General features: G+C 46.3%; 1 protein-coding gene across 3 annotated transcripts in view; it reads left to right on the forward strand.

The window, feature by feature from the left end:
* DOT1L (DOT1 like histone lysine methyltransferase) overlaps window positions 1-13,786 on the forward strand; it is a 1,510,259-nt gene that overhangs the window by 154,754 nt on the left and 1,341,719 nt on the right. For all 3 annotated transcript variants that reach the window (XM_069649513.1, XM_069649515.1, XM_069649514.1), the window contains one exon: window positions 6,616-6,710. In XM_069649513.1, coding sequence (XP_069505614.1) covers window positions 6,616-6,710 — 95 coding nt within the window. The remainder of the gene's footprint in view (window positions 1-6,615; window positions 6,711-13,786) is intronic.

The raw sequence follows: 13,786 nt of genomic DNA on the forward strand, positions 1-13,786 counted from the left end.
ATCAGCCCACAGGGTGAGTGAGTTGCAGGCATTATCCTGTGAAACTGTTTACCAGTTTTTACAAGGATAAAGTTGTCCTTGGGTCAAACCCAATCTTCGGTAGAAAAAAGGATCAGATTACCATTTAGCGCAGAAAATTGTGCTTCCGGTTTTCTATCCTCCACCTCAACCTGGCAAAGAGGAAAGATTCCATAGACCCAACCTGAGGAGAGCTCTAAGCTTTTATATTTTGAGGATGGCAAAGTTGCGGCAGCATGATCAACTTTTCATTGGATATACAGGACAGAAACTAGGTTCGTCAGTCACCAACCAGACCCTATCTAGATGGATCATACTGGCTACTTTGGAGTACTACATGCTAGCTGGGAAAAATCCCCTAGAGGGTTTAAGGGCTCATTCCATTAGTGGCATGGTAACTTCCTCTACCCTTCATAGAGGAGTTCCGATGCAGGACATCTGCAAGGCAGCTACCTGGTCCACCTGCCACAAGTTCACAAAGCATTGATTTGGGCACTTCCAACAATGAAGGAAGATTTGGGAAGGCAGTGCTATGCTCCATTCTGGACATACGACTCTTAATTCTTACACCCTCCTCCAAAAGAACCTAATAGTGCTTTGGGAGTCTATCATAGTTGAAGAATATGTGGGCGGACACAATCCATTCGAAGAACAAGTTACTTATCCCTGGTAATGTTCTTTCGGATGGATGTTCCTCCCACGTATTCATTATTGCCCTCCCAACCTACACGACTGTAGAATTTCCGAGCTTTGGACCTTGCGCTCTTTTAAGGTCTGATCATTTAAAGGCACTTATCAAGGCTGTTTTGCATATGGTGCCGAAAAAACCCAGAACTGAAGCAAACGGGTGCTGCACCTGGTATTTGTACTAGACTATGACGTCAGCCGAGATGGAAGCCCTCGAGGGACATAGTCGACCGTCTCAACGCACAGCGCTCTTTGCCGAGAGAACGTTTTTTGCCAAAGCAAGCAGCTAAAGCTGGAAATGAAGATATACTAGATGAGGAATATGTGGGACGAAGATCCAGTTGAAGTTACGTTACCAGGGGTAAGTGTCTTGTTCTTCCTTAGAAACTGTCTCGCCATTCTAACAGAAAGTAAATAGGTTAACTTACCTGTGAATTGGGCTCCCTTCTTCCCAAAAGTGATGCTGTTGGTTTCACTTTATTATTCCTGTTAGGATAATTGTATGAGTGTACCCAATTGGGTCCTGCTTCCCCTGACTTGCTGTTAGCCTGTCCATAATAAGTCTGCCTAGGTCATACTTACCTTTTAGGTTGCTGGTAGCTCCTTACAAAAGTATATAGAGGGTTTTACTTGCATAGCTGTGTGCCATACAAAAATAAGATGAGCTATTGCTTCCATTAGTCTGTGAACTGAAAAGCAACTGTCATTGAATATTACGCCCCAAGGTCCAACTCACCTAGAATAACTGTTATCCTGAATCAGAGTTATAGGTTTTTACTGTTACTAGAATAAGTGTTCCGCTATTCAGAAAAGTATATTGTCCAGTTGATCTACTAAGTGATATCTTGTTGAGTACACTGTTGGGGTCTACTATCCTTGAATTACTGTAAAGTAATCTGAAAGTAACTTAAGGTTTTACTCCCCAAGAATAGGTGTGACCTATACTGAATGTGTATGGTAGGGTTTGACTTCCCTTGAACTACGGTTAGGTGTTACAAATAAGGTTATATGCTTTGGTTTGTGTACCTGCAAGCAGTGTTTTTGTTTTTAGAATTGTGGTTATATATAATTTGACAGTACGAGTTTCCCCCAAAATTTATCTGGGCCTACTTGTACTTAAATCATTTATTTTCACAATACATAAGTGTTTTGGTGTTTCTTTGGACCATTTGTATTACAATTTCGTTGTAGTGATTCTACAACCCTCTCTCCTCCTAAGATACGCCTGGCTGCTCTGTCAACACTACCCTGAACTCTGGTTGTACAGCCTTATATTAAGAGTGGATTCTTGTACTCTCAGTTGAATGATTTTACTAAGCACTTAGTTGGACTTAAAAAAAACTGTCGTAACAGAGGGCCCTGAATTCTTGGGGGCTCCTCCCTAGTCTCCTAGGCTTCCATGGCTTCACAGTCACGTACAGACCTGTTGGACCGGTTGGACCTGTTGACTAGGGCATTCATGCCCATGTGGTCAGAGCCAAGGTCACTGCAGCAAGTTTCAGAGACCTACTTCTTGATAGGTCTACACCAAGACGGCTACTTGGGCCACTTGTTGGCCTACTGTAAGCACTACTCGCTGAAGACTAGCTCCAGGCGCGATGCAGAGTTTCGTCCGGCGGTTCTGAACGTTTTCGCTTCATCCTAGATATGCGGCAGGTTATCACAGCTCCATCCCATTTTCTTGTTCAATGGAATCGCCCACAAGGATGGAGGAAAGGGGATGGGATGTATGAGTAATTAAAGTTAGTCACCACAATGACTGACTAGAGTACTCATAGTCCATAGTCCCCTTTCCTCTATAAATCCCACCCGCCTTACCCTGCCAGTATCCCAATGGCTAATACGTAATGGGTGTAGCCAGTTATCTAAGCGTCCGATGTAATCAAAGGGGTCTGAGGTGAGGCGGTGGAGGACGGGGCCTAGGCGGGACGTTCCAACCCCCCCCAAGGCTGTGTCCTGGGGCGCTACACTAAATTTAAAGGGGAAGCTCAATTTTTCCATGCCGAAGGTTCTGGTATTGTACCCATGTTGGGGGACGCCCAAAAGGATGGAGAAAAGGGGACAGTGCTCTAGTCACTACAGTGTGTAACTTTAATTATTGCACTTTGAAGAATCATTAGCGTTAGCCCAGGTATAACAACTCAGAAGTATTGTGAATGTAACCAAGGTATTGCACTTTAGAAACATTGAGTAGCCATGGTACTAACCACACCTGCTCCTCTCCTGCATACTTTCCAAGTACCACACATGCCCTACGGGCCAGCCAAGTTATACACACACACACACACACCCACCCACCCACAACACCCTACACCACACACCCCCTACACACAATTCCTGATAGTGGGCCTCATCCTTCTGGATACAAAAGGCCACTGCACACAATCAAAGCTCACTTAGAAAACCAACTTGCACTTGATGCCAGTTCCTCCTGGTTCCTCAAGCATGAACAGAAGAGCACAACCACAGTCATTTCCCTCATTAATTCACCCTGCCTTCTTTCTTACAGAGCTACGTGAGTGCTTGGAGACTATGCTAATGGTAATAGTGGGAAGTATGAGACAACACATTACTCTTCTCTCCTTGGAGCCACAAATCTATTCCATGGTTAACAAAAATTGCTGTTTTCATTTGAGCAGGCTGAAAATTCTCCTGCCTTTTTCTGTCCCTCATTGGGTGACATTGATAAGCCCATTTATTTCTTCCAGACCAGATTTTAGCAACAGATTATATATTGGGCGCACAAAATTCTTAGCTGCGAGAATGCATCTTGGGGAAAGTATGTTTTAACCCATAGCATCAGGTCTGGAAGAACTACATTGGCTACTAATTAAACTGAGGGTTTAATGTATGTTCGTTTGTATTCTATTGTTAAAGTAGAGTTCCTTTTTTATTATAATTCTCTTCACCTGTGAGTCCCACAGCACTTTCTGCTGGACACTTGTGTTTTTAATCTAATTCTCCTGTGTGGGTCGGACTCTCTCCACACTCACTCATTAGTTTGCTCTAACCTGAGGAACCTCTTTTGTTTATGCTTGCCTCCATGTTTTCTGGCATCTACGTTTTATAAATGCAGCACACAGTACTTTATGTGCAGTGTTGCTGGAAGCTCCTTGAGCTTTCCTTTTTACTTTACCTTTGTTAGCATAGGTTACCAGAGCTGGGGGACACCATCTTGTCCCTCCTGCATTTTATTTTGAGAGTAGCACCCCCTACTTATGTGGCGTGCTGAGGGGGAAACATTGTCTCCCTTCTCACTGTTCCAGTAACTTTTAGTTAAATTTACAAGTTCATCTGACAGGCTGGTGGCAGTGTACCTTTTTGGACAACTTTTGGTGGACATTTGTCACAGGCTGCCTTCGCAGTTGTGATTGGGACACTTGGCTCACCATTTGCCTAAAATTGACTATTTTTTAAGCCCTCTTCATAACTTAACACTTGAGCCTACTACCTGCCTGGGCGGAGGAGGCCTTGATTGGTCTTTTATCTTTGGCGGAATTGCCATGAAAATCCTGCCATGGCTCTGAGCGTCTGAAAGGACAGAAAATGGGGGAGGTACCCAAACCTCACCATGTCTTTGTCCTTCAGTGTGCCTGCCTGGAACCAGTTGGAATTGGGAGGCTGGCTGTCTCACTGGACAGCCCCCAACCCCCAGATTTGCTTGAGGCTTGTCTGGTGATTAATGTACTGTTTTCTTGCATAAAAGGTGAGGGTCGTGGAGCTGAACCTCAGTCTACCACTGGACTGAAGATGCAGAGGAATTCGAAGAATGCTGTCAAACAACTTCCAAGTGACGGCAAGAGTCGTTGTGTGATCGCTGACAACCCGACTCGGAATTCTGAGCGATAGGGAAGATCATTTGTAGATTACTTCCTCCCATGGACTGGTGGGCCTAAACAGTCTAATGACTACCTGCTTTTTGTGCCATCCCACGACGAGCTTCAACCCTTACCTTTCCCTTACAGGCTGCAAAAATCCCAATACTCTGCGACCTGCGCCATTTTGCGGTGCAAAGGGTAGTTTTGGCTGGAACCTTGTGGGCATCCTTCTGGGCCTGCAGTGACACTTTTCTGCTCCCAGAGGTCTTCTCATTCGAGTTGCGGACCGAGAACTAAAGAGAAGTCTACCGGATGACAACCGTTGCTGTACTGAAGCCTGTGAAGGGCTCCAAGGCACCACTGCTGTGAAAAACCACTGCTGGGTGTCCCACTGCTAGAGTGCATCTGTCTGTTACTTCTAAAGTTCCTTCTTTAGCCATCCAGGCCCAGAACAGCCATCCAAGCACAGAAATCTGAACCGGGGGCGACTGTAGCCTCATCTTGGGGACCAACCTGCTGATTCAAGTTCTTGATTGAAAAGGTACTGTCCCGAGCCTAGGTACTTAACTTGGTCTCACTGTTGTGTTCTTGGAAAGCTGCAGTTAAGCTGTTACTTGCACCTCCCTCCAGGACACCCTGAGTCCCATTGGGGTGAACCACCCATTGGGACTCTAAATTTAGAAAATAACTTACCTACAAGATCTGTAAACACCTTCATAGACTATGCTTTGTCTGCTACTTGCCTGCTTCCTTCCTCCTCCACCATTGGTCACTGGATCTCCCAGTGCCCCCCTTGACTCTGAGACTCACTTATCATAGGGATGGACTTGCAAAGATTTGTTACTCAGGACTTATTGCAGTTACAATAGTTGATCTACTGTTTGCTATTAAGTATCATTAGTTTCTCTAACTTTGTGTTGCTTTACATTTTGAATTAGTGTGCTGCTTTTTATTCTACTGTGATTATTAATGTGTGGATATTACTTGCCTTATTTTTTATAACCTTAGTGTACACAAAATAAATCACTATTTGTATATATTTCCACACCTGAACCCAGCTGCACCGTCCATACGTGAGTGACCTCCCAATTATGGATGCATCCAACCCACAGGATAGACACGATGCCGCACACTGCCCAAATCAGAGCCACACGCTGGTGCGAGAGTAGGCCTAGCGAGGCCGACCACACACTAACCCAACTGTCTAAAACACACAGCTCAACATTGTCTTGCAGCCCTCCCTCAACCTCCAAAACTCCAATGTATACGACCCTCCTCCACGCCTGTTCAACCCTCCCTCCAAGTCCCTGTATTTTTAATCAAATGTTGCTAGTTGAAATAAAGAAATCCGTGACCTTGTGCAAGGCTGATTGAGTTTTAATAATAAACTAGCAAAATGTACCCATTAGTTGAACATGTTCTGTGAACAGACATGACAACACTCATCAATTGTTGAAAATCAATGATCCTGTAGATCTGTTTGCCGATTCGTTTATCGCTTGATGTGCCTTGCGCTCTGAAGTAAATTGCACTGAGAATGGACATGTGTGGCTGTCATAACCTGGAGCAGACATTGGTGGGGAAGTGGAATGGGATCGGGTGGGGAGTGGTGGCGGCCAGAAGGCGAGAGTTGGTGTGCTGCTGGATACTGGGACCCACTGTGCTCTCGTCCCACCGCTTGCCACACCCTGGCGTGATGCAGTTTGTTGCAGTGCAAATTTCCCAGAAACAGTGCATTCTAGGGCTAAGGACCAATCCTTTTACAACATTGATGTTTCGCCGATTTCAGGCGACTGTTTCGTGTGTGAAGGTGCTGAAATCTGAGGAAATTGGTGGGGTGTCCAAATGTCTTGTAGTCTGTAATGTCCCGAAGGTCCTAACGGGTAACTATGCAAAGTTTGGTACAGATTAGTGAAACAATGTAAAATTGTAGAAGGAATGCTTTGCCACAAACCCACACGTTTTCACTTTTATAAATATAGATAGTCTTGACTTTTTTGATTAACGGCTTGCTAGCAAACTCTAACCAGCATGCTTAGTTATTTTTTTTTTCTCCCCTTAACTTTGCTGTTTTTTTTCTTCTTGTTTTTAGGTGTTGGCCAAGTTGTGCTTCAGGTAGCCGCAGCAACCGGTTGCAAACATCATTATGGAATAGAAAAGGCTGACATTCCGGCTAAGTATGCAGAGGTGAGTTACAGCACAGTGTGTATTTGACATCCCTTTCGTGGCGCTCAGGATCACACGTATGCTGTTGTGGCTCCGCTAACGTTAAACTGTTAATCTTGCTATTTCTTTTGCTTCAAGGACTGTTTTGTCTCCACATCCCACTTTATTGTATTTTTAAACCCCTCCTTTTGAGAGCCATAACGCATTTGGCTTACTGTGCGTGATGCCGTATAAACTTGACAGATAAAATTGTACTTGTGAGGTATACAGTGAGATTATGCTACCTTGCCTCATATTTAATTCAGCTGAAGGTACCGGGTTCAGGGATCTAAATATGGGTTGGACTAGCAGCAGCTGAAAGTAGCTACTTGGTGTTTGGCATCGCACAGTAAACGGGAGGTAACTGGGAACCACGAGTTGTAATATGTAATTCCCACATTAAATAAACTGTAATTGTCAATTATATATATGACCACATATGCTTTAAACCACTTCGAGATGTGTCCTAATGCTCATGGATACACCTTCCAAAACACATGCTACATATGTTTTCATAGTACCAGATTGCCTGGGGATCTAAATGTAACTCCTAATAGCTGTTGTTGTCAAGCCAACCAGTCTCTCGTAGGGCTCCCTGCTCCTGGCATTTTAGAACCCTGTAGGTGCTGAAAATGTAGTTATCAGCTGTGCCATATATTGAAACTAGGATTATCCTTGAACAGATAGCTTGGCATAAGGCTGCGTGTGTGTCTTGGAAAAAGTGGTTGTTCCTTTAGTAATTGTGTGTTTGTGTCTAAATATATTTGAGGCTTGTGAATCTCTTTTTCTGATGTTTGTTAATCTGCTTAGAATCACATGCTGTGCATAGTTCGACATCCAGTGGTCACTGAAGAGTATTGCATTTAGTTTTTCGTAGTCGAAAAGGGGACGTCGACAAGGCGTGTCTGTAACACTATCCCTACAGTGACGTGCAGTGTACCCACAACCCCTCACGCGTCGAGGTCCCTCAGATTGTTTTTTTCCGCCCAGTTATTGGTCGCCTTTATGCGCAGCTCCTCGAGAGACATTGCGAAATCATTTCCTCAACCCTTGGTCGTTTATTATTATTAACTATCTCATAGATCCCTCCCTCAACGTAGTTGCCAAGCTGTTCTCCGCCAAGCAAGATCTTCGACGGAGGGATGAGCGGAGGAGATCCTTCGGCGCTGCCGAACACGTGGCCTGGCCTCGCCGGCCTAACATAGTAGGGAGAGTGGGGTTGTTGGTCATTTCTTTATTTCACTCTGAGAATGCCTTTCTCTTCCCCTCCCTCTTTCGAGGTCGTAATCACATTTCATGCCCTCAGCTATGGAGAGGACGCCCTTTAGGTTTTGCCCGTGTTGCAAGGGCAAGTTTACCTGGAAGGACAAGCATAAACGGTGTAACTGTTGCTTGCCCCTCGATCACAAAGAGGACGGCTGTGCGGCCTGTAAGTTAATTAAACCCAAAACTTTAAAGGACCGCAGGGTCAAAAGGTGGGCAGCCTATGCAATGTCTAGGTCTGACTCCTCGCCAGCTGCCGCCGCCGAATGTGATGAGGACAGTGATTACACGGCCTCCGCAATGGAGGTTGTAGACTTCTCGAAGGAGCGTTCCCGCTCCTCGTCGTCCGTCCCTGGCCCCGACAAGCCAGGCTCACGCCCCGCTTATGGGGATGAACACCCCGGCGACAAGGACGAACACAGAAAAACACACAAGCACATACCCCCCGGCACACATTCGTCGAAGACGAAGGCAGCCATAGCGTCAACGGAGGCGTCTGGTCCACCGGCGTCTTCCGCCGACCGTAAGGGTCGCAAGCCCTCCCCGCCACCGCGACTGGGCTTTCTGTAAATAAGGGTGTTAACCCCAAATCCTCAGGCGACGCGCCTCGTAAGAGTGCATACGGTGCCAGTAAAGACTCGGCACCGCCGAGCGATCCCTCGACGGAGAAGCTGATCACCGAAAGCCTCGCACGTATAGCTTCTAAAGACGGCCAGAGACAGACGGCGGGTGACACGTCGAAAACCGCTCACAAGGCCAAAGAAACGTGAGGATGCCGGAGGGTAGGCTGGGACAGCTCCCACCGTCGACAGAAGACCCTAGCCAGCGAGAAGGTTTCTCAGAAGGCGAAGGGACTCTATCTTTGACGCTATGGGACAGAACTAAGCAACTACAGGGAGAGGAAACTCCCTTTTCACTCCCAGACCGCTCTGGCCTACCTTACTGGACTGTGGAGAGGTTCCAGTCATGTATGGACAAGCTAGACAGGTTCATGGCCATCCCAGAAAATGGGACACCCAAGAGGCCAAGGGAGGCACTCCAGGAGAGGCCATGGGCTAAATACCCGAAGCTCTTTAACCCCCTACAGGAAGACATGAACTCTTACGACCTCACTGAAGAGGACTCTCACTTCCAGGAAGAGGATGAGTTTGTGAATAATGAAGACCAACAAGAGAAAGAAGGTTTTCATGATGATACTAACATAGGTGAGGAGGGCTACGAGGAGGACCCAGGTGAAGGTGGCTCACAGCCCTGGCAGTCGCCATCAGGGTCTACAGACCCCGACATTATAGACATTTCTTCTCCTCTGACCACACCGGTCAGGAACCCATCTCCAGTAGACTATCAGCCCACCTTCAATGCGCGAGGAAGGCAGCAGCGCATTTTGAAGTTGAAACTGGGGAAGTCACCCCAGATACTGATTTCGTCGAAAGGATTATTAATGGAAAAAACTCCCACTAGTCAAACTATTCCTATCCTCGCCTTGGTTAAGAGACGACTCACCCCATCGCTGTCCACCCCTGCGCTGGTAAGAGGGGTCAATCCAAGAAATTGTTCTCACCCTCTGTTAGACCCATTATATATCAGGGGTCGCTCAGTCCCGGACTCATTAGTGGTGACTAACACAAGGAAGAGGGATGGGGGTTCCACTGTCAACCAGCAAGGCACCCCCAGATAAAGAAGGGAAAAAGCTTTATGCCTTGGGCAAAAGAATTTCCGCCTCGGCAGCGTTTTCAATTAGGATTGCCAATAATACATTGTTGGCAAGCTATGCTGATGCTCAATGGGGAAAGCTTAAGCAGGACAATCGAAGAAGCCCCTGAACCTCTAAGAACTCGCTTATTGGCTATAGTTGCAGAAGGAGCTCTGGTCAACCAGAGCATCATTAAGAACACTCTTGATGCGGCAGAAACTGCTGGCCGTTCTTTGGTGCAGGGAATTCTGCTGAAGCGTTACGTCTGGCTTCGCAATTCCGGTTTCAAGGCAGAAACGCAGGCATCACTCATTAATAAGCTAATAGAAGAGTCAAATCTCTTTGGAAGGGCAGTGGACGACGCACTGGAAAATGCAAAGAAATAATTCAACACCATAAAGACCTTAGACCAAATCTCAAAGCCTCCAAACAGGCGGGGATTTGGGAACAAGCGCTTTTTTCGTGGCCAACGCCAACAGCAGCAACAGCATTACACTGCGGGGAACTGGCCCTCTAATCAGGGTACCGGTAACCAGTATAACCAAAGAGGACAACACTGTGGCAAGGGCGGAGGCCGGGGCTCCAGCCCCAGAGGCACCCCTGCAAGTAACACCAAATGACCCGAAGGTTCGGGTCCCCTCCCATGCGTCTCCGGTTGGGGGCCGGATAACATCGTTCCTATCAGCATGGGAGGGAATAACATCAGACCGGTGGGTAGCCCACGGGTACTGTATAGAGTTCAATCGGTCCCCCACCTACAGACCTCCAAGGGGATGACGCCTGTCACCTGAACGCCTCATCATCCTCCTGCAAGAAGTAGAACAGCTGCTACAGAAAGGAGCAATAGAGGTTGTGCCCTTATCTCAGGTAATGGAAGGTATTTATTCAGTGTACTTCCTTGTACCCATAAAAGGACCTAACCATGCGCCCTGTACTAGATCTGCGCCCAGTGAACAAATTTGTAAAACCACAAAAATTTTCGTATGGTAACATTACAGGAGGTAATTTCCTTGCTATCTCAGGGGGAATACATGACAACACTAGACATGAAAGATGCATACTTTCATATTTTGATGATAGAGGGCAAACACTACCAGTTCAGAGTGCTACCCTTCGGCATAGCGTCTGCACCAAGGGTATTCACAAAGGTAGTGGCAGCGGCCCACCTGCGCAGGTTGTCCATACCGGCATACCCTTACCTCGACAATTGGCTCATAACAGGGGAGTCCTACGAGACATCTCATACACTAGGAAGATAGACCTTTTGTTGCAACTGGGATTCTCCATCAACGTGAAGAAGTCCAGCTTAGACCCCAGCCAAATCAAACAATTCCTAGGGGCTCTAATTCGAACAAAGGACGGCCTCGTCTTCCCCTCCAACGAGAGGGTCCAAAATATGCTGTTTCAGATCCCTCAATATGTGGCCGGTCGAGAGGTGACGGTACGCAAAGCAATGCACTTGCTAGGAATGATGGCGTCATTTATTTATTTGGTACCTCACGTGCGCCTGCGCCCAATGCTAGAGTGGCACAACAGCCAGTGGTGTCAGGCCAGCGGACAATGGGACGATCTAGTGGTGGTCTCGCAGGCCTTGGTCCTCTCGCTACGGTGGTGGTTGAAGGAAAACCTGCTAATAGGGAAACCATTTGCCACCCCCGCAGTGGAAGCCACTCTAACCACAGACGCATCCCTCACGGGATGGAGGGCTCACCTATCCCATCAGACTGCTCACGGAGTTTGGACTCCAAGCATAGCTTTGAAGCACATAAACTTATTAGAGCTACTTGTTATATAAAGGGACTAATGGTTTATGTATTGTTATTGTTGCTAAGTGCTTATGCCTCTTCTGTGTTCTGACAGGCAGGACATCTGTGATTCTAGATTGGATCCCTTGTGTTTATACTTTTCTGGAATGATATGTCATCAATGTTTATGCTTGGCTTTATTCAGTTGTACCCTGGATGCTGACTGTGTTGGGTCTGATGCTTTACTGCTGTAAACTAAGTAAATAAACTGTTTCCTACTTACCTGGGCTTGCGGCGTCTTTACAATGGCGTCAAGGATGGGATAAGGATAAATCCCTGCTGAAGCCAGGACCCCCAACTGCCCAAAAGAGGTGCTGGAGAAGAAAGGTCCAGGGTGGCCTGCGGGACCCGGCATCCAGGAGGACTATCCCCTGAGTTTGTGGATTAGCTCACACCATCAGACGCTGGAAAAGTTTGTCTGAGGGGGATTAGGCGAGCCCTGCCGCACGGGGCTTGGAGGAGCCCCGTGCCAGCCTCAAGTTTGGCTCGAAACGGAGTTTCCAGTCTCAAGTCTGACTGCCTGAACGTGGATGTGGCGCCGGCAGTAGCGTAACACAGGAAAATAACGAAGGCTCGCCCAGGGCCGCTTGTGGGAAGGCGAGCGAGTTGAATGATACTCAGACGCAACGCAGGTGAGGAAGTGTGCGTTCCCTGAGGATGGAAGTGTGATTTCTCAGATGAAGAAGTGTTCCTAAAATTGGGAAACTACTTTACTTATGCAGGAAGTGTGATTTCTCAGATGAGGAAGTGTTCCTAAAACATTTTGCACGAAGTGTGATTTCTCAGATGAGGAAGTGTTCTTAAAATTGGAAGACTACTCTACTTTTGACTGGGAAAACTAGTCCCACAGAGGATCTGTAATTGGACGTTTCCTCAATTGGGAGAGTTAAGGCTCTGTGACATCTGACACACCTCCACGAGTTCCTAGTTAATATTTGGACGCTGGTGCAGTGAGTGCATTCCCTTGCATTCCAATCCCAATAGAAGTTACTGCTTTTCATACTTTCTACGAGTGAAAGACAGACATGGCTTTGTCTGGGGTACCTGGTCCTCAGGTGTTTATGCCTACACCAGGCCCGCCAAAAATCAAGTGGGCCCCTTGGAAGAAAGGTTTTCTTCATTATGTTAAAGCCACGTGTGGAAATGGAATGTCAGTAGAACGCAAAGTAGCTATGTTAATGCATTTCTTGGGCTATGAAGGTCCGAGGATATATGACACTCTTCCTGATATTGCTGAGTTAGATTTGGAAGAGGGGACAAATGATTTTGATCTAGCGTTAATCAAACTTGATAAGCATTTTGAATCAAAAACAAGCACTGTATTGGAGCGATATCACTTTGGCATGAGGTGCCAACATGAGGGAGAATCTGTTGAAGACTATTACTGCTTTGAGGCATTTAGCACTGAATTGTAAATTTGGGGGTGGACTGGAAGAACATATAAGAGATCAATTTATGATTCATTGCTCTAAGGATAAAATACGAGAGGAAATTTGGTTGAAGGATGATCCCAATTTAGATGAGGTTATTAGTATAGCGAATAGAGCATACCTTGCAGTGTGTAGCGAAACTGTCTCTTAAAGAAAATAAGCCATCAGTGGGTGTTGAGGGTTGGTGACAAGGGTAAATGGTCATTCAGTTAAAATGCTTGCTGATTCATGTTCAGAAATTACTTTGGTATCCAAAATTGTCTTTGAAAATGTAATTGCAGGTGATATTAGGCGTTTAGTTCCCTACGATAAAACACCAGGAGGATACAATGGTGATAAAATAGAAATTTTGGGATGTTGTGTAGCGGAATTCAAGTTCAAGGGTAGGATGACACACTGGAAAATATGTCACAAAAAGAGGTGAAACTCTTTTGGGTTGGAAGGAACAAAGGGGTTTGGGAATCAAATTAGATCCCAATAGTGAGGAGCAAGTTCTCAATGTAAGTGATGCATTTGCGCTTAACAGCAATGGAGCCAAATGTGAGATGGTAGCTAGATATCCTGAAGTATTCTGTACCAAAGTGGGATGCCTCAAGGGGATGGTTCACAAGATTGAGATAAAAGGAGGGAGCAGTCCCGTTGCCTCTAAACTTAGACCGTTGCCTCTGTCTATGCGGAAGGCTGTGCGTGATGAGTTGATAAAACTGGAGAAAGAGGGAATCATTGAGCCGGCTAGAGCGGTAGAATGGATATCCCCTGTTGTAGTGGTGAAGAAGAGTAATGGGGATTTGAGAGTATGCATCGACTTGAGGGAGCTTAATCGATGTGTGGTAGCGGATCGCCATCCTCTTCCCAATATGGGAGAGT

The sequence above is a fragment of the Ambystoma mexicanum genome, chromosome 1p (genome assembly GCF_040938575.1).
Source record: "Ambystoma mexicanum isolate Mex_15411 chromosome 1p, UKY_AmexF1_1, whole genome shotgun sequence".
Classification (NCBI taxonomy): domain Eukaryota; kingdom Metazoa; phylum Chordata; class Amphibia; order Caudata; family Ambystomatidae; genus Ambystoma; species Ambystoma mexicanum.